The sequence below is a fragment of the Silurus meridionalis genome, chromosome 7 (genome assembly GCF_014805685.1).
Source record: "Silurus meridionalis isolate SWU-2019-XX chromosome 7, ASM1480568v1, whole genome shotgun sequence".
NCBI lineage: Eukaryota > Metazoa > Chordata > Actinopteri > Siluriformes > Siluridae > Silurus > Silurus meridionalis.
In genome coordinates, this window is record NC_060890.1 from 4693046 (window position 1) to 4720916 (window position 27871).

At 37.8% G+C, this 27871-nt stretch overlaps 1 protein-coding gene across 3 annotated transcripts; it reads left to right on the top strand.

The window, feature by feature from the left end:
* Positions 1-6084: 6084 nt before the first annotated feature.
* LOC124389046 (paired box protein Pax-6-like) lies at positions 6085-17418 on the top strand. Of its 3 annotated transcripts, XM_046854253.1 has the most exons (8): positions 6085-6240; positions 6863-6988; positions 8522-8692; positions 11209-11291; positions 11531-11684; positions 12521-12591; positions 13350-13467; positions 16063-17418. In XM_046854253.1, the coding sequence occupies exons 2-8, from the start codon at positions 6880-6882 to the stop codon at positions 16158-16160; spliced, it is 804 nt and encodes a 267-aa protein (XP_046710209.1). In that variant the 5' UTR covers positions 6085-6240; positions 6863-6879; the 3' UTR covers positions 16161-17418. The 3 variants fall into 3 exon arrangements, with proteins under 3 accessions (XP_046710209.1, XP_046710212.1, XP_046710210.1); XM_046854256.1 differs by lacking the exon at positions 13350-13467; XM_046854254.1 differs by lacking the exon at positions 6863-6988 and having other exon boundaries at positions 6087-6240.
* The last annotated feature ends 10453 nt before the right edge of the window (positions 17419-27871 follow it).

The following is a 27871-nucleotide window of genomic DNA, read 5'->3' on the forward strand; positions in this document are numbered from 1 at the left end:
TGTGCAGCTGGGGATGGTTCAACATCAACAGCCTAAAGAGCCATGAAGTTGATGATTTGATGAAAAGTCAAGAATCTTGAGACTGTAATTAATATCAACAGTCTGATACAATGGTTCAGGACCACCGTTTGCATGAACAGTTTTGCATTTCAGCATCTATTACTAAGCAGTACACCTCAATAATAATAGAACTGTAAAGAATGGACATTCGGTGTTGAGGATGAGGAGGGGTCCCATTTTAAATCTGATTCCTCTTGAGATTTCTTCCACAGGCCATCTAGGGAAGTTTTTCAAGGCCACGGTCTCCACTGACTCAATCATTCAGGATACAACTTACAATTACACGAAACAAACTTATACACTGTTTTATTGCTGCTTTATCTCTGTAACGCTGCTTTGAGACATTGTCCATTGTTAAAAGCGCTCTCTGAGCATTTGTTTTTCCGTTCTACCCTCTACCTCAAAGGAAAAATGGGTAAAGTTTTGCAATGGGGGTTTAATTAAATATACCTCTTTACCTTTTATCTTATCTAAATATATTTGCACTATTTATTAAATACCACTCTATCTGTATTGAACATATTGTTTTCTTCTTTTCAAATTTTTCATATATTAATATATATTTTCTTTTATATTTATTGTTCCTTCAATCTAATGCACAAATTTCTAAATGGTCGATCAGGTACACATTTGAGCAGAACATTGTGTCTAATATTGTGTTTGTTGTGTATTTGCTGCCTGAACAGCCCTGACAAATTAAGCATTAACAGCATTAACATCTTCAGCAATTTGTGCTACAGAAACTCGTCTGTTGGATCGGACCACACGGCCCAGCCTTCGCTCCTCACCTACATCAATGTCTCGGGTTCACCACTCTTCCTTCCTTGGAGCACTTTTAATAGCTACTGACTATTGCGGACTATGAACAGCCCACAAGAGCTGCAGTTTTGAAGAAGCTCTTACCCAGTCGTCATCACAATTTGGCACTAGTCACACTCGCTCAAATATTTATGCTTGCCCATTTTTCCTGATTCTAACACATCAATTTCAAGGATAAAATGTTTATTTGCTGCCACCCACTAACTAGGTGCCATGATGAATAGATAATCAGAGTTATTCACTTCAGTGCTTATAATGTAATAATGTCCTAATGTTGTGCCTGACTGGTGTATAACTATTTTGATGACAAATACAAATTTTTAATCTTGCAGGAATATGCAAGTCGTCTTCATCTTTGAAGTCATCGGACTCGGTCAGCGGTAGCAGATGGCACAATGAACAAGCAAGGAACATTAGCATCCAGGACCCAATTATTAGTCAATGTTGAACCAATTTCCTAAAATCAATTTAGAATGTAGAATATGTTCATGGGGATGCTGAAGGCCCCTTATAATGACCCTGTATCTCAATTGTTAGCTATCTTCACTAGTTATGTTGATGAAAGTCTTCCCAACCATGTTCTATTTTGTAGATCAGCACAGTACATGCCGTGTTTTTCTCCTTCTATATGTCTCTCTCTCATCCCTTCTCTTCTCTTGTAATTTAGAAACACCTCGCTTTATTTATTTACCTTTTTTTCAGGTTTCAGGTGCAAGTACTAGATGTGCATGTTCAGATCAAAAAGGCATAGAGTAAAAATTTGTCTTTTTAATTTCCCTTTTTGTATATTTTGTATGCACAATTAAAGGATATATATATATATATATATATATATATATATATATATATATATATATATATATATATATATATATATATACCTTTCTTCCTCTCTCTCTCTCTCTCTCTCTCTCTCTCTCTCTCTCTCTCTCTCTCTCTCTCTCTCTCCCTTCTCTCTCTCTGTCAGCCCCAGGCTCAGCATCTTCTTTCACAACCCAATTGAAGGTGACAGGGACAGGGGGGATTAGTGGGGTGAAGGGGAAGGCGAGGGACGATGCACAACTGTGTCGCCTGCGGCAACACAATCATGGAAGAGGAAGCAAAAAGGGAGAATAGGATAGAGAAACAACAGCAGGAAGAACATTTTCCGGAAAGGGAAATGACAAAAAGTTGCGAAACCGTCTACGAAAAGGGACAAGACATGCTTTTTCAAGACATGAGCTGATGTCCTGAATCTTCAAAAATCAAATACATATTGTAAAACACAAAACACGACCCAGCCTGTTGTAAAGGCACAGCTTATTCGTTCAAAGTCACGTTTTCACAGTACCTGATGAGATATTTTCCTTAGTTCTTTTCATTTTAAAGATTTGATGAATATTTGTCATGGCAGTGTTGCCATGGTGATTGCCCTCTTCCACCCCTAATACCCAGACCCACCCCCTTCCTTTCTGCTCAACCTCTCCCAACATTCAAACAAACACACATGCAAAAGTTCGGAAATGAAAGAATGCAGGATGGAAAGACACGAAAAGCGTATGATGCAATGAAAGAACAATTAATAAAACGAAAGGGATCGTGAGGAATGGAAAAAAGAGGGATTGCGTGAAAAACCAAATGAAACAAAATGGTGGTTATGAGCACAACAACAACAACAAAAGAATAAATTGACTGCAGGATAAATAGAGAAACAATAGGAATAAAACAAGTGACCAAGAGAAAGAAGGATGGTGTGTTTTGTGTGTGTGTGTGTGTGTGTGTGTGTGTGTGTGTGTGTGTGTGTGTGTGTGTGTGAGATAGAGAGAAAGAGAGAGAGGCAAAGAGGAATAGAAAGAGATGAAGCAAGAGAAAAAGAGGGTGACAGGAATGAACTAACGAGATCCAAAAAAAATTACATGCCCTACAGCTATATGAAGCTCTGTGAGGAGATACACAGGCATACACACATTTACACAGTCAAACAAGCACACACAAAGGCTGCATATTGTCCAAAATGAAACAGCAAATAAAACATTATTATGATTATTATGATTATGATTATTATTATTATTATTATTATTATTATTATTATTATTATTATTATTAAGCACAGGAGGAACTGTGCTTAACAGTATATATATATATATATATATATATATATATATATATATATATATATATATATATATATATATATATATATATATAAATTAAAATTGCAATTTTTTTTTTATTTTATATTATGTGCCTGAAATAAGCCAGTATTTAACCATACTACACATCTAATACACAGCTCATGGTTAGTGCACTAAAAAGAAACAGTTCATTCCAGACAGCGGTGAGTGCCTGTACTGTATGTGTGTAACAGCATGAGGAATCGAGCGAGACAGGAAACAAGTCGAGTGGATCTAAAATAACGTGGCACCCCCTTTCATTTTATTCGTATTTATTTGTTTTATTTATTCGCTCATAAAGATGCCCTCAGATGTCCGGCTGCATTTATTGTGTGAAAAACAGTGAAATATCATTTAATTTATACATTTAAGACACAGATATTTGTTTTTAAACATACAATAAATAGATATTCTTGTCTTTTGGGGCGAGTCACAACTTTTTTTCTACAGTCTGTTGTGTTTGTATGTATAATAATAATAATAATAATAATAATAAGAAGAAGAAGAAGAAGAAGAAGAAGAAGAATCTTTATTTTTCATAGCGCCTTTAAAAGTAGCTTGAATTTTGCTATGCTCATAGTCAAAAACATACTTATTTTATGCTCAGATAGAAAAGAACTGGATAGATTTTTCTTCTCATGGATTGACTGTAAATAACTGCAGTGATTTTTGCACTAAAATCCTTTGACCTCAAAGTAAATCTGAGGACCTGATCTTACACCATGACAATTAGAATCAGAATCAGAATCAGAAAGAGGTTTATTTCCAAGTATGTTTGCACTTACAAGGTATTTGTTTTGGTGACAGAGACTTCCAGTTGCACATTTTCTAAGGTGAAAATAAATTAAAAAACAAATAAAGAAGAATAAAATAAAAAAGTTATTGCATATTTTTAATAAAGATAATAAATAGCGTATTATTGCACAACAAAATACAGATTTAAATTAGTAAAAGTGTTATTGAGCGCATGTTTTATTGTATTGCACAATGTGGAGAGCGTGAATGGGAAAATGCACCTGCAACACACACCACCATTGACCGATACGTTTTTAACAATAGAGTCGTGTCTTCGCAAGATCTTTGAGACGTCCTTTTGTTTCCGAAAAGAGTCGCCACCTGGGAAGAAAATCCAGGAGAAACAAATATGCATGAGGATTTTTTGTTTCCAGAAATTGCAGAATTTCTGGGACAGCGCAAAGTACTTCAAAGGACCCCCCGATGACAATAAAAAAATAGACTTAGGGGGTCCCCAAGATCATTTTAGTAAAAAGTATATGAATTACACAACAACTGGAGACTTACCTCAATGCGAGCACTGGAGTCAGTGGTGACTGTGGCAAGGAAAAACTCCCTGAGACTTCATGAGGAAGAAACCTTGAGATAAACCAGATTCTAAAAAGGACCCCATTCTCATCCTCAATAAAAAATATCCATTAATTACATTTCCATTGTTGTTAAGGTGTGCATTGATGGGCTCTTAAATGCAGCCTGTGATCCTGAGCCATTGTAGAATACTGTTGGTATTAATTACAGTCCAAATCCATTCTCAAAGCTTCCCTAATCTGATGGATCCCCTGGCCATTGATCTGGGACCATTCCCAGCTGCATAGGGTGGCTTCCATTCAAAGAGAACCTCGTCCAGAGGCAGGGCGGTGGAGACAAACCAGGCAGATCTGAGAAAAATGGGAGAGGTACACTGGTTGCTGGTTTCTACACTATATTGCCAAAGTATTGGGTCACCTGGTCATAAGTATGGTATGTGATTTCTGAGCACTGCATTCCATATTTAGTCTTACAATTTTCATAATTCCCTCAACTTTTCTGGAAAGATGTTCTGTTAGATTTTGAGTGCGCCTTTGAATATTTGAGTTCATCAGCCACAAGGGTACTATAAAAGGCAGGTACTGATATAGGTGAGGAGACCTGGGGTGCAGTCAGCGTTCACATTCCTCCCAAAGGTGTTCAGTAGGGATGAGATCAGACCTCTATAGCAGACAACTCAAGATCTTCCTCTCCAAAGCATGTAAATAAGATCTTCAAGGAGCTCACTTTGTGCACAGGGGCAGTGCCATGCTGGAACAGGTTCGGGTTTTCAAGTTCAAGTGAATGCATAATTTTTATTATAGCGCATCTAAAGACAAAGTACAATTTAGTGCCTCCAGCTTTGTAGTAACAGTTTGGAAAAGAACCACATTTAGCAGGAAAGGTCAGGTGAGCCAATACTTTTGGCAATGTAGTGTATGTTCCCTCTATTTTTCATTGTAAAAGCGTGAATAGCGTTAAAACCAGCAACTGGAGACGTAGGTCAGCTTAACAGGCTTGTCGACGTGCAGATTTCCGGCATTCATATAAGGCTTATAATGGGAGGATCAGCTTTCTAGAACGAGAAGCGTTTAAAAAGGATCTATAAAGAGAAGGAACATTGAAGACACACAGGAGAAACCAGCAAACAAAAAAAGCAGGGTCCAGGAACCATGGCTAGTGTTGATATTAGTGACAATGCACATGGTGCCCTCCAAAGGACATGTGATTAAAACAATCATACAAATATCATGATACTCGATTGCGATGTTATTCATCTGGACCCTTCTGATTTGTTTTCCGCCACACTGGGAACACGATGCGAGAGTACTGTACCTAATTGATTAGTAAAAAGGTTAAATATTCATTTTGAACTTATTTTCACAATCTCCATTTTTTTTATACATTTATATTATTCATATACTTTTTTCCCCTCCCTCAATCTCTCCATTATCTCTCGTCTTTCCATTGCTCCTCTTTCTCTTCCCTTCCTCCCCTCTGTGACATTAAGTTTAAACTTGACACTGATGTTGACTCGCTGTGTCACCTACTCTCTCTCTTTTTCTCTCTCTATCTTTCCCACTCCCTTTCTCCCTCTCTCCCTGTCTCTCTCGCTGGGAGGACATAAGTGCCCGCAGACGCAATTCTCTCCGGAGCCCTCCCTCCATCTCACTCTCTTCCACTCCGTCTAACTCTCTCCATCTCTCTCTCTCTCTCTCTCTCTCTCTCTCTCTCTCTTTCTCTCTCTCTCTGTCGTTTGTCACCCCGCTCTCTCACCCTCATCCTTAGAAACATACAGTCCATTGTCAACAAACTGAACACGCAGGAAAATCCTCCTGTGTGTTTTAGGAAGAGTGATGACTTCAGCACCACATATCAGTCCATTTTGTGTGTAAATCGACATTCGGTGAGTTTGTTTGAACTTGTATTGTTTTTGTTTTTTTTATCTATTTTTTTGTTTGTTTTCTATGAGACCCATTTTAATAAGACTTTCTGACCTGTTTTACTAAACCAGATTGTGCAATGGCATGCACACCCTTTTTTTATTTTTTATTTTTACATGTTTTTGAGTTTATTAGACTGTAGAATGATTTATTCTGGCAAAAACATTTTTTTTTTTAATTTTCAAACAAGAATTACAATTGCATTTACAGTTCCATTTTTACAACCTTGTAAAATTTACTTACATCATGAATTGAATTAAACTACATTTTTTAAAAATGGTTCTATGAAGGCGTATCCACATCGAGTACTTTAAATGGTTCACTTCTTTTTAGTCACAAATCTCTCAAATATGGACGAGAACGAACCCACTATGGTTTTCAAATTAAATCTGTCAGGTTGATGCTAATTATTTTAAATGCCAAACGTGAAGCTTCGTGCCTTCTCTCTCTTTCATTCTGTCTGTCCCTCTCTTTTCTTCTGTCTGTTTCTCTCTTTCCTTCTGTCTTTCTCTCTCATTACTGATCCGCAGTAGTTAGAGGTCAAGGGTTTGTCGCTTACACGCTCCTCTCTGTGTTCTTCTCCAGGTTAAAGGTTGGAGCATATGATGTACGAAACATTAACGATGCTGAATTTGCAGAGTAGCTCGAATTGGAACATGCCCAATGACTGGTACCATCAGCAGAACACCACTGGCACCCATCACAGTACAGGTGACGAAAACAAGAGCATTTGTGTAGTACGGTACACTCCGATAACAAATTTCTAGTTCAACCTCCACATCATTTAGTCACATGTGCACATCATAAATACAATTCTCGTTGCTTTGGTCAAATTGCAAATGCTTTAGTACATTAATTAAATGGATTGTGTACAATTGTCTGCTGTTTCCTACATCATCAGTTGTTTGTTTCATGTTGATCAAAATATATTATACTGGTTTTACCTAAATAGATTTAACCCCCAAAACATCTTAGCATCACATTCATAGATACATAGATGCCATTCTCAGGGATCCACCATCCACACCCTCACCTAACCCACTTATCACTCCAAGCAGTTCTCCTACCTACTAATCATCTACACCTGGCACCCATCAGTCTTCACGCTACATAACCTCAGTTCCCCCACCAGCTCATTGTCCGTTCTACAGCTTAGGCTAAGGAACATAGTCAGACTACCCAAGCTGCACCTGTTACTAGTTTGGATTATCTTTGTTTGCGAGACTCTGTATAGTTCTTTGGAACTGTCTAGTTAGTGCTTTCACCAGGGTTAGTAAACCTGGAGTTTCGTTTGGTTTGCCGTTTTCTGCCTTGCCCTTTTGCGCTTCATTAAAAAACCTTTGTGGCTTTCACTTCGGTTTCTGGCACCTTCTTCCGCCTGACAGCCATACAGAATAAATACATCGTTGGGTATTTTCAGTCGATGTAATCCAAACCGTGGTTTATATCAAGAAATGCTAAAATTGTGCACCATCATACTGACAGCATGACAACCATTTTGACGATCTTTATATGTCTTTTCATTCTGATGGCATTGACATGTTCATTGACACAAACACTTTCTTTTGATAGATGAACTAAGGATTTCAAATAAAGTACAGGCTTTTGCAAGAAATCCAATGTGTTGCACTGTTTGTACACATTGTTTTGAGAAATGCACTTACTGGTTTGCAAATATTAAGGATGATTCAACCAATGCTTCAAAGAAGCTGAAAAAACTGTAATACAAAAAGATAAAACAGTTGTCAAAAAGCCGAGCTTAAATTTTTATTTTAACTTTTTTTTTGTGAATTGATGAATTGTGCAGATGAATCTTAAATATCACTATGAAGGCGATTGTACGGAATCAAGATCAACCAATGATGAAACTAGATATAAACTAAGGATTTTTAGAAAAGTACAGACTTTTGCACGAAATCTATTGTGTTTTGCTGTTTGTACAAGTTGTTTTTTAAAATGCAACTATTCCGAATGATTTGAGAAATGATCCAAAGCAACTGAGAAAAACTGTAATACTTTTATTAGTAATAATAATAGTAATATTTGTAGTGTTACCCACTTTTTCAAACACAGTGCCACAGCATACGATGTACAAAATACAATATGTATTCAATTTATATATTTAAACTCTATACTTGCAATTTTGGTCTGTCCACCTTACAAGGGTATAGTATAAAAAATAATGACTCATGCACATTAGAGCGAAAGGTCTAGAAGTTTAAAATCGAATGCTCTTCCTGGTAGTCTCCGATGGCTGCATGGTGGACACAGACACAGGCATGGGGACAGGAGGAGGACGAGTGCAGATGGAGAGGGACGACGGTGAAGAATCGCAGCTGCGACTGCAGCTGAAGAGAAAACTGCAGAGGAACAGGACCAGCTTTACGCAGGAGCAGATTGAGGCTTTGGAGAAAGGTAGAAGTCACCATTTTTTTTTTTTTAAGGAGGGTTGTATTAGCATTGTGGCTATTAGGAGTATTTGTGCAAGCAAATTTGATGGAATATTCAACACTTGAGCCAGACCATTATTTTTCAATGTGATAGTAAAGCAATGGTGACATTTAACATGACAAATGTTCAGAGCGATTATCCTAAAAAGATGATTTTACATTAGTGTGGCAGACTGCAGTGGCAGACACATACACCATTAGATTAGATTTATCTATATAAGATTAGATTAGATTCAACTTTATTGTCATTGTGCAAAATAAATTTTTAATCAAATGCAGTTTTCCAGGAGTGCATAAGTGGCCTATTGACAATAAATAGGATTTACCATAGGGTATCTGTAGAAATTTGATGGGGCTCCCTGGTGGTCTAGTGGTTAGGATGCGGCGCTCTCACCACTGTGGCCCGGTTTCGATCCCCTGTAAGGGAACCAACCCCAGCCATTAGGGTTGCACAAGCCTTAGTGCTGGTCCCAAGCCCGGATAAATGGGGATGGTTGTGTTAGGAAGGGCATCCAGCATAAAAACATGTGCCAAATCAAACATGCGGATGATCCGCTGTGGCGACCCCTGATGGGAGAACACGAAATAAAGTTTTTTATCTGTAGAAAGGTGAGGAGACTTGGAAATGGCCAATGCACTGGATTCAAAAAGAGATAAACACTACATGCAATTTCTACTTCTGGCTGGAGAGGCCAAATTTTGTCATTTGAGAGTGTTTTTCTGGTTACTAGTAAAATTAAAAGTAGTCTTGTTGGTCAGAATGCTGTAGCTAGTTGCTAAAAGTCGAAAGTAGACTAAGAACTACCATTGACATTGAACTAACTGGCCACTTGTGAAAGCTCTAGATGTGCCTGACCAAACCTCTCCAAGCTCTGGTGCAGATGCCATATGACTTGGTCTAGAAGAGATTAAAGGCAAGAATGAACTAATATGTGCCTTGACCTTATCGCACCAAAGATGGCTATGTACTGTCAAGAAATACTTTAGATGTCCTGCATTAGCAATAATGCTAACAACGAGTTTCTGCAATTAAGGTATGTACATACTCAATCAGTAGCGCTTGAGGTCCAGCCATAGACCCATAATACACTTCTGGAATGTGTTTCAGCTCTAGTACATGCTCAAAAGGCCTTATTTTCTTTGTCCATGTTACAACACTAGAATTTGTATAGGGCAGTTATGAATATTACGAACAGGCACAGTAACAGGTATTATCCACCACACATTGGTGGTTACCATTTATAGTGCTGTAATGTTAACAAAAAGATAGGAAAGACTTCTTTTTGGTGAGAATAAACCAAGTGGTGTGAGGCCAACTATGGTCCACCTACCCACCTATGCAACATTTTAATGATTCAATTATTTTTTATTTGTTTTAAAGCAGCTTTACTGGGATAAAGAGGTTATAAAAGAATGTATATGTTTAATGAGTGAGCCAGTGGCTCTTGGAGATAGCATGCGGAAGTAACCAGATTCAAAAGGGAACCCATCCTCATAATTTATTAAACATTTCCAAGCTTTTGGCTCGATATGGCAACAAGAAAGAATCGAGAACTACAAAAAAAAAAACAAATACAGAAAATTTCAGGCATCTGAGGGATTGATTTCCTTACCCAATTTAAAGATTAGTCTTTTTTAATTACTAGGTATCACTTAACTTTAAGAGACACGTCACTGAAATGTCAGGCCTTCATGCATACTGTATACTGGAGCCAAATGTGCATCCAGTAACATCCTTGTATACCTGGAGTGAAACTGGTTTTATAGACACAAAACGATGACAACGTTCATTACACATAAATAGAAACATAAATAGTTTTATAATTATATTTTAATTTAATATTTAAAATAGGATGCTTTCTTGTAACTCTTGCAATTTCTAACCATTATTCATTATTGGATTCACAATTTTTAATTCATTTTAAGATAAATTTCAGTTTTCTATGATTTCTCTACCTGTGTTTGTTCACTCATTGTTTACGCGTGTCTCTAGATACAATGTTCCGTCCTTTCCTGTGTTTTCCTCTTGGGCCTCCTGGGCATTATCTATATCATAGATGCCCAGACTAGGGTTCATAGTGCAATTCTCTCATCACTCCTGATGAAAATTACAGCATCTTCAAATCTGTCACTGGTCTGTAAACCATAGCAGGTCTCACCAGACATATGAACGTTCGCCAAATTTTCCAACCTGACCATCAAATTTTTATCTGAAGAAGGAAGACAGGAGGTGGAGCTGGAGGGGGTAGTGTTGAAGATGCTGTGATTTTTATTGGGAGTGATGACTATGGGCAGGATTTGAGTTTACACCACAAACTCACAACTAATCCAACACTACCTTTTAACATTAACACAAATAAATACATAATGTGTGTAAACTGTACACTGAGGACCTTAGATAGATAAGGCTATGTGTGCCATATGTTTTTCCCTGGATTTTGTTCATTCTTGCATCTGTCCTTCATTTCTTTTCTTCTGCAGAGTTTGAGAGGACACACTATCCTGACGTCTTTGCGCGAGAACGTCTAGCGAATAAAATAGACCTCCCAGAAGCACGGATCCAAGTAAGTTCTGTCCTTGCATTTCCTTTAATCCTAATCCTTATCAGGTTTCAAAGTCAGTCAGAGTCAATGTCATGGTAACAGAATTCAGACAGAATAATGCCTAAAGGCCAAAGGTTCTCATAAAACTGTATGTACATGTAGTATAACTACTGTATGTATGCTTTACCTCTACAACAGACAACAGCTCATGGGTTCCATGTCCCACATCTGTGTCTCTGCACATTATGATTTTGTGACAGGTGTGGTTTTCGAACCGAAGAGCCAAATGGAGACGGGAAGAGAAGCTGCGAAACCAGAGGAAATCAGGTGGCGGAACTTCATGCGCCCAAACACATACTCCGCTTAGCACTTCCTTTAGCTCTGCCCTCTATCAGCAGCACAGCACCAGTGCAGGTGTGTATTTTTTCAGCACACCATTAAAGTGTCCTGGTCAGGGTCACAAAGCATATTTTGGGAACGATGTAATGGACACACCGCAGTTATCATGGAATACATCCTAGTTTATCATAGGACACCATGGGACACACCCCAGTCCTTGTCTCATGGGACACACCTCACACCTAGTCCCACAGGACACACCCCAGTCTATCAGGGCACACCATGGGACACACCCCAGTCCCATAGGATACACCACAGTCTCTCATAGGACACCATGGAATACACCCCAATCCTAGCCCATGGGACATCATGGAACACACCCCAGTCTACTAAAGGATCCCATGGATACACCCCAGTCCCAGTCTCAAGGGACACCATGGGATACACATTAGTCCCAGCCCATGGGACACCGTAGAACACACCCCATTCTATCATGGGACATGCCCCAGTCTATTATGGGGCAACATAAACACACCCCATAAACACATTATGAGACACACCCCAGTCCCAGTCTCAAGGGACAACAAGGGACATACCTCAGTCCTAGCCGATGGGACACCATGGAACACACACCAGTCTATCATGGGCCACCATGAAACACACCCCAGTCTATCATTGGCCACCATGGAACACACTCCAGTCTATCATGGGACACCATGAGACACACCACAGTCCCAGTCTCATGGGCCACCATTGAACAAACCCCAGTCTATCATGGGACACCATGTTCACACAAATTCACAGCAAATTAGTAAGATTCAATATTTATTTATCCACGAACACTGATATTTCTTCTCAGCTTGATCCAAACTCTATAAATATTGTATTATATTTTGTGTGTCCCCATTTAGGCTCCATGATCAATCAAAGTGAGACAACTCTCAGCAGTTACAGTTCCCTCTCTGTCTATTCTGGAGTACAGGTACCATTGTTTATCATTCATGTTGTGCATTTTGACATATGCTCATGTAAAAAAGAAAGTACACCCACCTACCAAATTCTAAGACCCACTATAGACCAGATAGTTTTTTATTATATCCTGATACGGAAAACCATGGAATTTAATGGGGGTGTGCTTTCATTTTACAGGACTGTAGATATATAATGTGTTTTATTTTTTTACATTTCATAGCATATCATTGAAAATTCAAGAAATAAGTCAAATCCATTGAATCGGGCAGAAAAAAGTAATGAATATGGTTAATATTAATATGAATACAGTTAATATGGAGATAATATCCATGCCACACCAGAACATAATCTTTACAAGAAAAAAAATATATAAAATATATTACATATGTGACATATGATGCCCTTTTTTTTTTTTGACATTTTTTTTGGCTCTAATGAGAAAACAAATTTTGAACGACATTATTTAAAACCAAATTTGGCATGGACAAGGAAATTCTTTTCTTCTTCTTCTTCTTCTTCTTCTTCTTCTTCTTTTTATTATACATGCATACAATGTTTAGCAGCTTTATTGCTTGATTAATAAAAGGTAATGCTGCCCTCTGGTGTTTCTAGTAATAAATGACTGTATATTCTTAATGAATCATTCTCTCATACTTACAAAACAAAAAATTCTTTTCTCTACCCCACTCTCCTTTCCTTAATATTCACTCCGGTTATGTTTTATGGTGACTTTCTGTTTTATGGCATGAATTTGAATGGTCTGGTCAGTCGGCCCCTTCATATCCTTGCATGCTGCCCCCTTCCCCTTCTGCCCCACAATCCTTTGAGCCTTCTTCTTACCCCTCCCCTCACCTCCCAGGCCCACCTCCTGGAAACACCAGCACAGGTAAGACCTTCACTTTTGCATTTACATTTATCCACTAATCCTAAGCAACTTACAATTATCTCATTTATACAAACTGAGCAGTTGAGGGTAAAGTGTGTTCTTCAAGTGGCAGCCAGGTGGTGCTGGGATTTGAACTTATGACATTCTGACCAGAAGTCTAAGATCTTAATAATAAAATGTATATCTATAATGAACATAAACCTATACTTATAATTTTTTTAAATATATATTTAATTTAACAGCATTTAGCAATGGTCCTTATCCACAGCGACGTACAACTGAGCAGCCGAGGGTTAAGGGCCTTGCTCAAGGGCCCAGCAGTGGCAGTTTGTAGTGCTGGGATTTGAGCTTGTGACCTTCTAAGATCCAGATTCCCCCTTTCCATTTCATATCTGCAGTCTTCTCCAAAACTATTGAAATGGGAAGACTGATCTATTTGTATTGAAAATGCTTTTAGACTAATTTCCGAGATCAGAATTTCAGCTTTCCATGCTGGATATTTTTTTTCATCTACAGTAGATGTGCTAAACAACTTAGATTGTGGTACCTTTGGTGGCTGACCAGCCATTATTTAGGTGTGCAAAAGTATTGGAACAGTACTCTCAGTAAATAACACTGAATATTTGTTGCATATCTTTAGCTTGCAATTACTGCATCATGCCTGTGAATCAACCGACATGGAACTCTTCCTTACTTTTTGGTGATGCTCCAGGCTTCTTTCAGGTGATGTTTTGTTCTGGGCTAAAGGGTTATGGGGTTGGGGTAAGTTCTCAGACTTCTTGTATGGAGAATGACTTGGACAGTTCCAAACCAGTACAGTTTTTCCAGTCCTTTGTTAAGACGGCAGTGTGTTTTGAGTCATCGTTTCGCTGCATAATGAAGTCTCTTCCAGTTAATATGATGCAAATTGATGATATTGACTTACAAATTAATTCTTCTGCTAGCATCATGAGGTACATCATCGGTAAAGATTAGTGCTCCCAGAAGCAGCTGAAGATGATTAATATTCTAATGTCTGGACACCCCAGTCTATCATGGGACACCATGGAACACACCCCAGTCTATCATGGGCTACCCCCAGTCCCAAAGAACATTTTGGGACACACCCCAGTCCCAGTCTCTAGGGACACCATGGGATACATCAATATTCCATTGAATTGAACGGAACCATTTCCACCATGCTTGACTGAAGAGTTTGTAAGTTTTGGATCATAAGCACATAATTTCCCTCTCCATACTTTGACTTTTCCTTCACATTGGTAAAGGTTCATCCTGGTTTAAAAATGCTTGTGGCTGATCTCTGTATTACTTCACGAATTCTAATCTGGATTTGCAATTTTTACTGCTAAAGTGGTTTGCACCCTTGTTTTTTTCTTTACAGCTATCACAATGTTTTTTGTCATCGACTAGTTTTCTTTTCTTTCTGAACTACCTGTTTAATATCTTATCGTTGGTATGCCAAAGGTTTCTATCCTTTTTAGCACATTCCATATTGTTGTATTGGCTTTATTTATTGCTCCTGCAATGCGTCTAAGTTCCTCTTTACTTCTTTTCAAAATGGCTTGCTTTTCTCCCCTAGACAACTCTCTGGTCTTTAAGTTGGTTTACCCTTTTATACAACAAATGTTCCCAAGGCTCTTTTTCACAGAAGGAAGCCTGATCTTGGCATTCAGAGCTATGAATCATTTTAGTTTTGCAGTTATTTGTTTATGCACAGTTCTCTCAAGGTCCTGCACCAGCATTTCATTTGGTTTGAGGTCTGGACTTTGACTGGGTCGTTGCAATTCTTTTTTAGTCGTTGTGTTGTAGATTTGCTGGTGTAATGGTCAACTCGGTGATTGCCATGAGTACCCAGGTCCATTGGATGCAAAATAAACCCAAATCATCTCTCCTCTACCACCATGACAGTTGTTATGAGGTGTCTTGATTTAATTGTTCTGATATGATGTGTTTGGTTTTTGACAAATGTTTCTCTCCGCATTATGAAAAAACATCTCCACTTTGGTCTTGTCTGCCCAAACGTTCCAGAAGTCATGTGGTTTGTTCAGATGCAACTATGCAGACCTATGCTTTGCTGCCATGTTCTTTTTTACAGATAAGATGCTTTCTACTGGCAACCCTTCCATGCTAACTAAAGCTTGTAGAGTCTAAGATGTAAATCTTTGTTTTGTTTTTTTACAATTTCTTGGGGTGTCCTCTTCTGAGACACACCTGGGCCTTTGTAGTGGTGGTCACACTTCATGATGATTTATTAATCATGGCCATTTGATTGGCAGTAGCCTCTGCTACTTAGCCTCTTAAAGCCTAAGGAAGCAGTAAAGCTGTTGTTTGTTTTTTCATGTATGATGTCACCATTTGACTAAAAATAAATAAAGACATGTTATTTGTCATGTGCTGTTGATCATATGAGGCTCTACTTATCTAATTCAAAGACCTGCTAAGGGTTTTTATTATGTTTTGATACATAAAACCATAGAATTCATAGTGATTAATTTTTCACATGATTCTACGGACATCTGTATTCGCTTTGGCGATTCTGTACATGTCCCAGTCAATACACAGCCAAAGTGAGCTGATTAATGCTTTGTGTTGCAGGTTTGATCTCTCCTGGCATTTCAGTTCCGGTCCAGGTCCCAGGGAATGAGCAGAACATGGGACAGAACTTGGGCCAGTATTGGGCTCGACTGCAGTGAGGAACAAGCGAGTCACAAGTGTGTGAAGAAGCGATGGGACCAGAAACAAAAGCTTGAGCTGAAAGCTTACGCGTGAAACCTCGGCCGTGCTGATAACTCAGTATAGTATAGAGTTCACAGGGAGACAAATTATGAATTCGCATTCAAGTTTGATGCAGACGTGTTATAATAGTAATAATATTAGTCATAAACTATATTGCATTGTCAACTCCAAGAACCGGTTGTAATGTGCTATGGGGTATTTAGTCTTTCTTTCAATTCGGCTGTTTGATATTTATACTATTAATCATTAAGAAAACAGATTCTAATTGAAGCATTTCATAGATTCAGGATTCATTAGAACACCATCTTTTATTAAGCCTAATTAGAATGATGGCTTATATACATTTATTAGTGAATTAAATTTTTATCTACGGACTGAGAGACGTGTTACACAAAGATCCCAAAAAGGAAATCCAATCTCGCTTACAAAAGTAGTTACTTCTTTACCGGAATAATTACTTAATTAGGAAATTTTTCATGCTCCAATTCAGTGGAAAAAATACTGTGAAACTAAACTTTGATAAATTTCTAACTGGATATGTCAATTTACGTTTTTTTAAACACTTTATAAAAAAATCTTTCACACATTTTCCCATGAATATTTTTTCCACATATAGTGCATGTAGTGTGTGTTTTTTTTGTTAATATACAGTAGATTAAAATTCATATAAGGGGGATTCCACCATACCGATACAGTGAGAGGAAGTCAACAAGCGCTGTAAAAACAACGCTGGAACGGAGCCATTGTGTCAGAAGCTGACATCCATTGAAATACTTGCACTAGAGCGAAGGACTATCAGTGATCAGTACAAATCAAGCCGATGACAATCGCTGACAATTACGCATCCCGAATTGTCACTCCAAAGTTTCTTATTGCAGCTTTATTTCCCCTCCTGAATATTACCATTTTGTCTGTAATTTGATTACAGAAAATACAAAGTGTTCATGTTTTACGCCATGTGTACCCATGTGTAAAGGCTAGAATTTCAGATCTGTGTACTCCTTTTAGTATTTCCTCATTAAGTCTGTGAATGTGTACATACTGTATGTGTGTGTGTGTGTGTGTGTGTGTGTGTGTGTGTGTGTGTGTGTTGGAGGGCAAGAATGCGATGCAAATTGTTTGTTTGTCTAAGGATCGAAAAAAAACGATGTATTTTTTCCTGCAGTAAACCTATTTTGTGGATGCACTGAACCCTTTAATAAAAATGTATGTGGAATCGTCAAAACGTTGAAAAAACATGTTTTTGTGTGTTGTAACGTTACGATAATGTTTTGGGACTTTTTTGTCCTACGTTATGCTAACATCTGGATGTTAATCATCTTGGAAAACTATTCAAGTTCCCTGAATCTGTGACATTTGACTTGATCCATGACCGAACTTGGATGGTTTCCGGAATCATATTCTGCACAGACAATGTGAGAATATCATGAGGATAATGAGGACACTGCGATGATTCAGTTTTATTTGTAAAATGCTTTAGACATGGGACGTTGTCTTAAAGCAGCTTTACAGAGATAAAGAAGTTTGAAAAAACTAGTTTACTTCCTAAAAGTTTGTTCCTTATAATAGTATTCCTAATTATCGAGCCTGTGGTAACTGTGGTGAGGAAAAACTCCCTCAAACATCATGAGGGAGAAAGCTTGAGAGGAATCAGACTAAAAAAAAGAATCTATACTCATCCTCATGTGTTCAGGGTTGTTATTATGTTGAAAACTGCCATTTTGTACAGTTTCTGTTGGGAGGGCATCATGTTCTACTTCAGAATGTTGGAATCCATGTTTCACTCAATGAACTGCAGCTCCACAGTACCAGCAGCACTAATGCAGCCCCAGACCATGATGCTACCACCACCATGCTTGACTGTAGGCGAGACACAATTTTTATGGTGCTCCTCAACAGGGCGTCGACACACATGCTGGAAAACATCTAAACCAAACAAGTTTATCTTAGTCTAATCAGACCACAGGACATGGTTCCAGTAATTCATGCTCTTGGACAGGTTGTCTTCAGTAAACTGTTTGTAGGCTTTCTTGTGAGCCAGCTTCAAAAGAGGCTTCCTTCTGGAACGACGGCCATACAAATCGACTCGACACTGTCAAGCAGACCTTCCGCTTCTGCAACCTTTAAAGCAAAGCTGGCAGCTTTTGCACCTGATGCACAGCACGAGGACTCACCTTTTATATGGACCCTTGCGAGGTCTGTTCCGAGTGGGACCTGTCTTGGAAAACCTCTGTATGAAACTGGCCACTTTACTGTAATTAAGTTCGAGTCAAGTCAAATCAAGTCAAGAAGCTTTTGGTAATTTCAACCATATATAGCTGACGCAGTACACAGTGAAATAAAAAAACGTTCCTCCAGAACCCTGGTGCTACATTTAACAACATAACAGAAAACACAGAGCTAAAGACTAGTAAGTGTCCTCGCCACATAAAGTGCATCGTGTGCAACCTGGTGCAAACAGTGCAAGACAGACAGTGTAAGACAACACAAGACAGTGTAAGACAACACAAGACAGTGTAAGACAACACAAGACAGTATAACACAACACAAGACAGTGTAACACAACACAAGACAGTGTAAGATAACACAAGACAGTGTAAGACAACACAAGACAGTGTAACACAACACAAGACAGTGTAAGATAACACAAGACAGTGTAACACAACACAAGACAGTATAACACAACACAAGACAGTGTAAGACAACACAAGACAGTATAAGACAACACAAGACAGTGTAACAAAACACATGACAGTGTAAGACAACACAAGACAGTGTAAGACAACACAAGACAGTGTAAGACAACACAAGACAGTGTAACACAACACAAAACAGTATAACACAACACAAGACAGTGTAAGGCAACACAAGACAGTGTAAGACAACACAAGACAGTGTAACACAACACAAGACAGTGTAAGGCAACACAAGACAGTGTAAGACAACACAAGACGGTGTAACACAACACAAGACAGTGTAAGGCAACACAAGACAGTATAACACAACACAAGACAGTATAAGACAACACAAGACAGTATAACACAACACAAGACAGTGTAAGACAACACAAGACAGTGTAAGACAACACAAGTCAGTGTAACACAACACAAGACAGTGTAAGACAACACAAGTCAGTGTAACACAACACAAGACAGTGTAAGACAACACAAGTCAGTGTAACACAACACAAGACAGTATAACACAACACAAGACAGTGTAAGACAACACAAAACAGTGTAAGACAACACAAGACAGAGTCAGACAACACAAGACAGAGTCAGACAACACAAGACAGTATAACACAAAACAAGACAGTGTAAGACAACACAAGACAGTGTAAGACAACACAAGACAGTGTAAGACAACACAAGACAGAGTAAGACAACACAAGACAGTATAACACAACACAAGACAGTGTAAGACAACACAAGACAGTGTAAACAACACAAGACAGTATAACACAACACAAGACAGTGTAAGACAACACAAGACAGTGTAAGACAACACAAGACAGTATAACACAACACAAGACAGTGTAAGACAACACAAGACAGAGTAGGATAAATACACAAAACACAAAATAGCACCACCAGTAAACCTGCTGTATATTACACAAAATTAAACAAAATGTAAACAAAATAGTTTGTGCAAAACAGCAATAGCAGAAGTCAAAAAGATGTGCAAAAACAGCATGTAAACAGTTTGTAATAATGAGGTAATAAGGTAATAATAGGGGTGGTACTGAAGACATGGATGTGTGAAGTGAGCACGATTTCAATTCAATTCAATTCATTTTTATTTGTATAGCGCTTTTAACAATGAACATTGTCTCAAAGCAGCTTTACACAGATAATGCGGTGATTAAATGTAAATATGTTCTTTGTAAGTATGTTTGTCCCTGATGAGCAACTGTGGCAAGGAAAAACTCCCCGAGATGGCATAAGGAAGAAACCTTGAGAGGAACCAGACTCAAGAGGGAACCCATCCTCATCTGGGTTGCACCAAATGTCCATTTGAAGCATATATGCAAAGTTGCGGGGTACAGTGATGATGATCAGAAGCAAACTGCACTCCCGAGTCAGTGCAGCAGACCGCCGACACCGACTACAGTCCAATCCGTCCTCAAAAGCACCCGTTCTACTCCGGAATTATATGGAACCACCCAAGGTGTTGATGAGAGACCGTCCGAGCTGCACAGAAGTGTGAAGATCCATGGAGGGAGAGGGGCAGGAACAGTGGTCACTGGAGCCTCAGGAGCATGTTTAACTCGACCGAGAGAGAGAGAGAGAGAGAGAGAGAGAGAGAGAGAGAGAGAGAGAGAAGGATATGGATTATTAAGTGTAACTATTGGTGTATGAAAGTTAATGTCACTGTGCAGTTTGGACTCCGGCAAGACTCGCTATGGCAGCATAACTAAAAGGGAGAACCAGAAGGTAACACAGACATGAGGGATCTCTGGGATAAGAGACGACCCACCACACCACCGTCAACAAACCTGAGTGAACGTGTGAATGTGAGGGACGACAGCATACAAATATACCAGTTCACCAAACACTCTATATCCATGCTCCCTCCAGATCTGAGCCTTTACCTAAGAAAAATCTACTGATAAAAGGCTTGACTAAATAAATAAGTTTTCAACCTCGACTTGAACACTGAGACTGTGTCCGAGTCCCGAACACTGATTGGAAGGCTGTTCCATAACTGTGGGGCTTTATAAGAGAAAGATCTGCCCCCTGCTGTAGTCTTCATTATTTGAGGAACCAACAGATAGCCAGCACCTTTTGATCTAAGTAGGCGTGGAGGATCATACTGGTACAGAAGTTCACTCAGATACTGTGGTGCGAGACCGTTAAGTGCTTTATACGTCAGTAGTAATATTTTATAATCAATGCGAGATTTGATTGGGAGCAGTGTAGACTGATTAAAACAGGGGTGATGTGGTCGAATTTCCTAGATCTAGTGAGGACCCTTGCTGCTGCATTCTGGACTAACTGAAGCTTATTTACGCACGAGTGTGTGTTGAGTCCGGGTTGTACAGATCAGTCACACAGTTGAGTGTGTGTGCATGAGTTCCGCGCTGTTACTGATCTTCTTATAGCCTCGGCCATCTTTGTGTAGAGCAACATTTCAAATTCTTAAATCTTCAGAGAGTCTTTACCATGAAGTGCCATGTTGAACATCCAGTGATCAGTATGAGAGAATTGTACTCAAAGCAACAAATTGTAACTGCTCTAATACAAGATACACAAATTTCGGTCCTGTAAAGCAGACAAAAACATGAACATGATAAATAGGACATGTGGCTTTGCCTGGTTACATGACATACATCTGTTATTACTTAGGGTGTACTTACTTTTGTTGCCAGCTATTTAAAGAATAATGGCTGTATATGGAGTTACTTTCAGGCCAGTAAATCTGTACTGTTATACAAGCTGCACACTGACCTCCTAAAATATATCCAAGTTTTATTTCTATATTATTGTAAACCCTGATCAATCAGTAGGTGTTATTGGCTTACAGAGATTTCTTTAAATATGAAAACAAAACAGCCAAACAGTTGGAGTAAAATACACTGTTTGTTTTTAATAAAGAAACAAGACAATAACAGAATATTCCAGAATAAATGGCGTATTGATTAATAGGGTTAAAGTCAAAACAGCAGCCAGAGAGAGAGCTGTTTAATGCTATCGCTTTTCTTCTTGCTTGTACTGGGGGATTGTATTGCAGAAGATGATATGATGCTGGTTGGTCATCATAAACTCTTTGTCTCACACACACACACACACACACACACACACACACACACACACACACACACATGTATATATACACTTGACCATCGTAAACTCTCACTCTCTCTCTCTCTCTCTCTCTCTCTCTCTCTCTCTCTCTCTCTCTTTCTCCCTCATAACACACACATACACACACACACACATACACACACACACACACACACACACACACTCACACACACACACATGTATATATATATACTTGACCATCATAAACTCATTCTGTCTCTCTTTCTCTCAAACACATACAAACACACACTCAAATACATAAACATATATTCCCCATAAAACACACATACAATTGATCATCTTTAACTCTCTCTCTCTCTCTCTCTCTCTCTCTCCCCCAACACACACACACACACACACACACACACACACACACACACACACGCACACACACATACATACAGACACTTGACCATAATAATCAATACCCTCTTTCCTCTCTCTCTCTCTCTCTCTCTCTCTCTCTCTCTCTCTCTCTGTCTCTCACATCCCCCTCTATAACATTATTAGACTGGATCTGAAAGCTGGACAGTGGAGAAGACAGGACAGAGGATACAAGCTTTCTATCAGCACTGAAGTCTTTGCTGCAGTGCTGCTGTATAACTTCCTCTTTTTACATTTATCAGTTAATTTAGTTGAAAACATGTCCGTTTAATGCTCCAAGAAAATTTCATCCTCTTCATATACAGTTGTTGCCTTAGTGTTCGATTGTTAAGGGATTTAACGTTACTCTAAAACTGGACTCATAGTTTTAATTACAAATCTACATTATCATGAACGTCCCGTGATACCGTATGAGTTACACGCAGAGACGTACGTGCACTCGGTTCTCATCTGACTAACTCACATGCATGCATTTCCTGTTATATTATGCAAGACTATTTTGCGTAATCCTGCTTCATAGCTTTGCTATGTTGCTTACATCCGTAAGCTTTGAGAACATCAATGAAGAAACAGAAAAAAATAAATAAAAAAATAAAAAAATGATAATAAAGGCAGAAAAGGTTGCTTTAAAAGATTATTAAGAAAAGTTATTATATTTATTATAGCTGTTAAACACGTTCCCTTTCTTTAGGGCAAACATAGAAAAAACAGAGTCTGTCAAACAGAGGAAAATGCATACAATGCATTTATTTACATTTACAGCATTGGGCAGATGCACTTATCCATAGTAACTTACTGTTATCTATCAGTTGAGAAAATTGAGTGTTAAGGGCCTTGCTCAAGGGCCCAACAGTGGCAGCATGGTAGTGCTGTGATTTGAACCCATGACATTTCAGTCAATACATCCACTGACCTACCATTTCTCTTTTACCAACTAGTTTTCAGTGGTGTGAAGTTTTTGAGTAACTGTAGTTTTTACTGTACTTTTAGCTATTTAAAAGTTTTACTGAGTATCACAGATATAAGCAACATTTACTCTCTACTCAACTACATTTATAATTTAATGATCGTTAACAATTACATTTTGCAACTCTGTTGAAGATTTCATTAAGGCTCTACACTCCTCTACCTCTACCTGTATATTATATTCATAGTACATATATATTCATCTGCATATTCATAGTACATATACATCTGTAAATTACTGTTTATAGTCTATATTCCATTCTATTTAATTTGTGTAAATCATGCAAAAACTGTATATCCTGCACTTGCTGTTATTGCACTCTGGTTAGACACAAACTGCATTTCGTTGCATTGTACTTGTACATGTGGAATGACAATAAAGTTGAATCCAAAAAAAAAACTTTGGAGAACCAGCTTTTGTTGAAGTTGAATAAAAATGTCTTTCTAAAACTGAGAGACCCATCAAATCACATTCAGCTCTGAATATTTGGTTTTACTTTATCAACATATTTTCATTTTATTTGTCTATTAAATACTAAGGGGATAAAATACTTTGTAAAATGATCCTGTAATTTGATTTGTAAACTAAAGGTCTCTTTTTAAAAAGATGGATTTACTACTTTGTCATTTTCTTTTTGACCGACTTTGTTTTATTCTGGCATGTTGAGAACGCTGTTGGGTCGATCTGTTGGGGTGTACAATTTGGAATAACACATCACAAATCGAGGTCTAGTGCATCTAGTGCATGATTTGAGTCAAATACAAGTACAGTTTAAATCAGATGCTTGAAGAATTTCACTCAGTTCATGTTGGAATTGGAGACTTTTAAACTTGTAATGGAATACACTTTCCAGTAAGGACCTATACTTTTACTCATGTATGATTTTCAGGTACTCTTTACACTTCTGCTGGTTTTCCAATGTGTAACTAGTGACGCAGGACCACATCCCAAAATATAGTTAATTGGTGGAGGTGTTAAAGATCTGATGCATGGATTTTATGACATATAGCAAAACTTACTTCAGAACAACCTGGAACGTAAATCCTAAAATGAACTCGTTTTAATGACAAATCCAAAACTTTTTCTTCTATATTTTTATATTTTTTAATTGTTCCCACAATATACACATTATATTACCCGCAAAATACCCGCAAAAGAAATGTGAAGAAAAGTAGAAATCGTGCATAACTGTTGTCTTTGTGAAGTGATGCAAACATGTAGCTCCAGATATATATACTTCCTGACCACCTACAGGTTACTTCCTGTGCTTTTATATGGGGTGAGTGGATGTGTGTCAAAGGCTGAGTTAGGATCCTGTTTATGTTGGCTTCCTGGTCTGGTTCTCAATATAACTGAATCAAACTTAAAAGCAGTCATGTAACCAAACAGGAAAATTACAAGAAAAGGTGAGGAGTGAGGTTTAACTATATATGTAAATACATACACATACAGCGCTATATATACTTGTGACATCATGGAAGTAAAATAAGAGGCGTGACACATGTATTGTATTGCACACTACCCTTTTTAATCAATATAAATATGCAGTAAAAAAAATGTGTGAACATACAGAAACACATTACAGGTCTCTATAAATATAAGATCTATGCAGAATACCAAATAAAAAACTTTTTTTTCCTTATTTATTTTCTATTTAATGCCAGTCTGCTACATATACAGTATATAGTGTTCCTATTTATTTGATTTTAGTTCCTGACTATTGTTTAATGTTTGATTAATTTGCTAATTGACCCTATTCTCAAAAAAGTCTGCATAATGGAAAATCACAATGGAAACTGGGTTGCCATATTCACTTCTATTCTGTGCAACTTTTGTGACAGGATTGAGAAGCTGGTGGAATTTTTTGGCTATCAGTCCATGGTCAGTGTGGGCAATGTAGACCTCTTTTCCACCTGTCTGTCTGTCTGTCTGTCTGTCTGTTTGTCTGTCTGTCTGTCTGTCTGTCTGTCTGTCTGTCTGTCTGTCTGTCTGTCTATCTATCTATCTATCTATCTATCTATCTATCTATCTATCTATCTATCTATCTATCTATCTATCATGAACTTTGATTTGATATCTGAATTGATACAGGATGCCCGTTTGGGACCATGATGTCACCGGGACATCCTGAAATCCTGAAATTAATCTACACTATGAATTACAGTGAGATATTATACTGTTTCTTTCACATGGTCATCCTCATACAGCCTACATGATTTTATAAGTGTTCTGGAACAGTCAGAACTGCTACACCATGCACTTTGTTTGCATAAATATCTGAAGAAAAAAAATGAGACAGTTGTGTTATATTAAGCAAAGCACATCACATCAACAGTATAGTTCCAGTTTCAAGAGAAATGTCAAACATGTGTATGATTCGCTTTCATTTACCAGCCCACAGTAATCAGATAATATTCTATTCTTAATAAGAAGACTAATTTGAACACAATTAAGCTGAAGTCCAAATGATGTGTAATATAAGCATCCATTAGTGAACATCTAATAACCTATAACAATGATGGAACTGTAATGAATGGACATTTGGTGTCACCCAGATTAGCACAGGTTCCCTTTTGAGGGTGTTTTTTCTCAAGGTTTTTCTTTTTACCATCTCAGGAAATGTATTTCTTGCCACTAGATCATTCATTAAAGATACATTTATATTAGATAAACTTATATGAACTGATTTCGAAATGTATAAAGTTATATTGTTATGTTTTATTATGTAAAGCTGCTTTGAGACAATGTCCACTTTTAAATGCTTTCTACAAAGAAAATTGAGTTTAATTGACTTAGACTTTCTGTCCACTCTATATGTCCTCTATGTTGTATATGTAGTGTATTGGTGGAAATAACATACACACATTCAAGATCAAGTTCAAGTTTATTTCTAAACCTTTCACAATGGACGTTGTCTCAAAGAAGCTTTACACAATATGAGAATTATAGAACAAAATTCACTTATATTCAAATATGTATTTATGCCCGATGAGAAAACCTGGGGTGGCTATGGCAAGAAAAATCTCCCACAGATGGTTTAAGGAAGAAAACTTACTGAAAAAGGGGAATCCATTCTCATTTGGGTGACACAAAGACTGTGATTATAAACCATTAAAATATTACAAACACTGGATATAATGAGCAGTGCAGTGTGAGATTATGAGTAATGTCCTTTCTACAGTCTTCAACAGTCTGCTGGGGCTCAATAAATTAGTTCGACATCTGAGATCATTACAGATTCAACACCAACTCTATGACCGAGCCTTTAAATATCCAATAATAGAAGAAAAAAGCATATGTAGAAAATGATTTTGAGTCTTGATTACAGTAGGAGGTCATTCATCCTGAACGTCCATTACATTGGGGTAAATGAAGCACGTAACATGCACTTCCAAGATCTAATCGTGTGCTGTAGATACCTTGTCAAGTTTAGATGTAGATAACATAATGGATATGTGTCTGTCTCCCATGACGTAAGTGTGAATCTACACAGGGCTTTACAACAGTGGCGTTTATACATAGAAAACCACAATGAGGTTAGAATAATGTCAGTGTTTCGCAAGACATTCGCTAACACCATGAGCTCAGTTATTCTGAAACGTTTTAATACTAAATCTGTTCCAATGAGTTTCATCAAGAGCTGTGAACAAATATGGCAGAAATGTTCTCCATTCTTCTTCTTCTTTTTTTTTTTGACTTTCTGCCCACCCAAAATTTTAAACCTACGTGTGTATATTGATTTAAGATTAATACAGAATAAATTAATCCAGATTCATTTCAATCTAAAGTGTAGCTTTTTTGTTATAAAGCCTTATTTGGCAACCAGTGAGGTATGTTTTTATAATCTGTGAAACGTAGTCAGGAAAGATGTAGAAACGGCAGGTTTTGACATTGATTTGTGACAGTTAAGAGCATCCACCCAAAAGGAAGTTGACACCCTGGGTTTTGGTTTAACAGAATATAGTGTATTTTCACTCTAATAAAATCACCTTAAAAGTGAAATGTATGCGTTTCCCGGGATGCCAGATTACATGTAATGATAACTTGAAAGAATTAAGCATGATCAGTCATAACTGATGAAAAAGCATCTCTATTTCCTGCAACCACACCAACCCTTACCTCCACCATCTCCTCCTCCACACACACACACACACACACACACACACACACACACACACACACACATAAAAATGCTTTCAATTCATGTAAGGACATTTCATTGACATAATCATAAATTCAGTTAGGAATCAACTGATGCTCCTTATCAACTGACCTCCAGCTACACCTCATCTCCAGCCACATCCGAACCTCACTATCTAAAAACGACATTTTGCTATTTTTTTTCTTTCAAAAATAATACAAAAGAATTTAATACAAATTTTCACCAGTTAAATAAACAATTAAATAAATAAACAAAGGCAAACCCCCAAAAATCTCCCCAACACTTTTTGTTTCCACTAAGATATAAAAAGACATTACCTACCCACCCCCCTATTCTCCACACACACACACA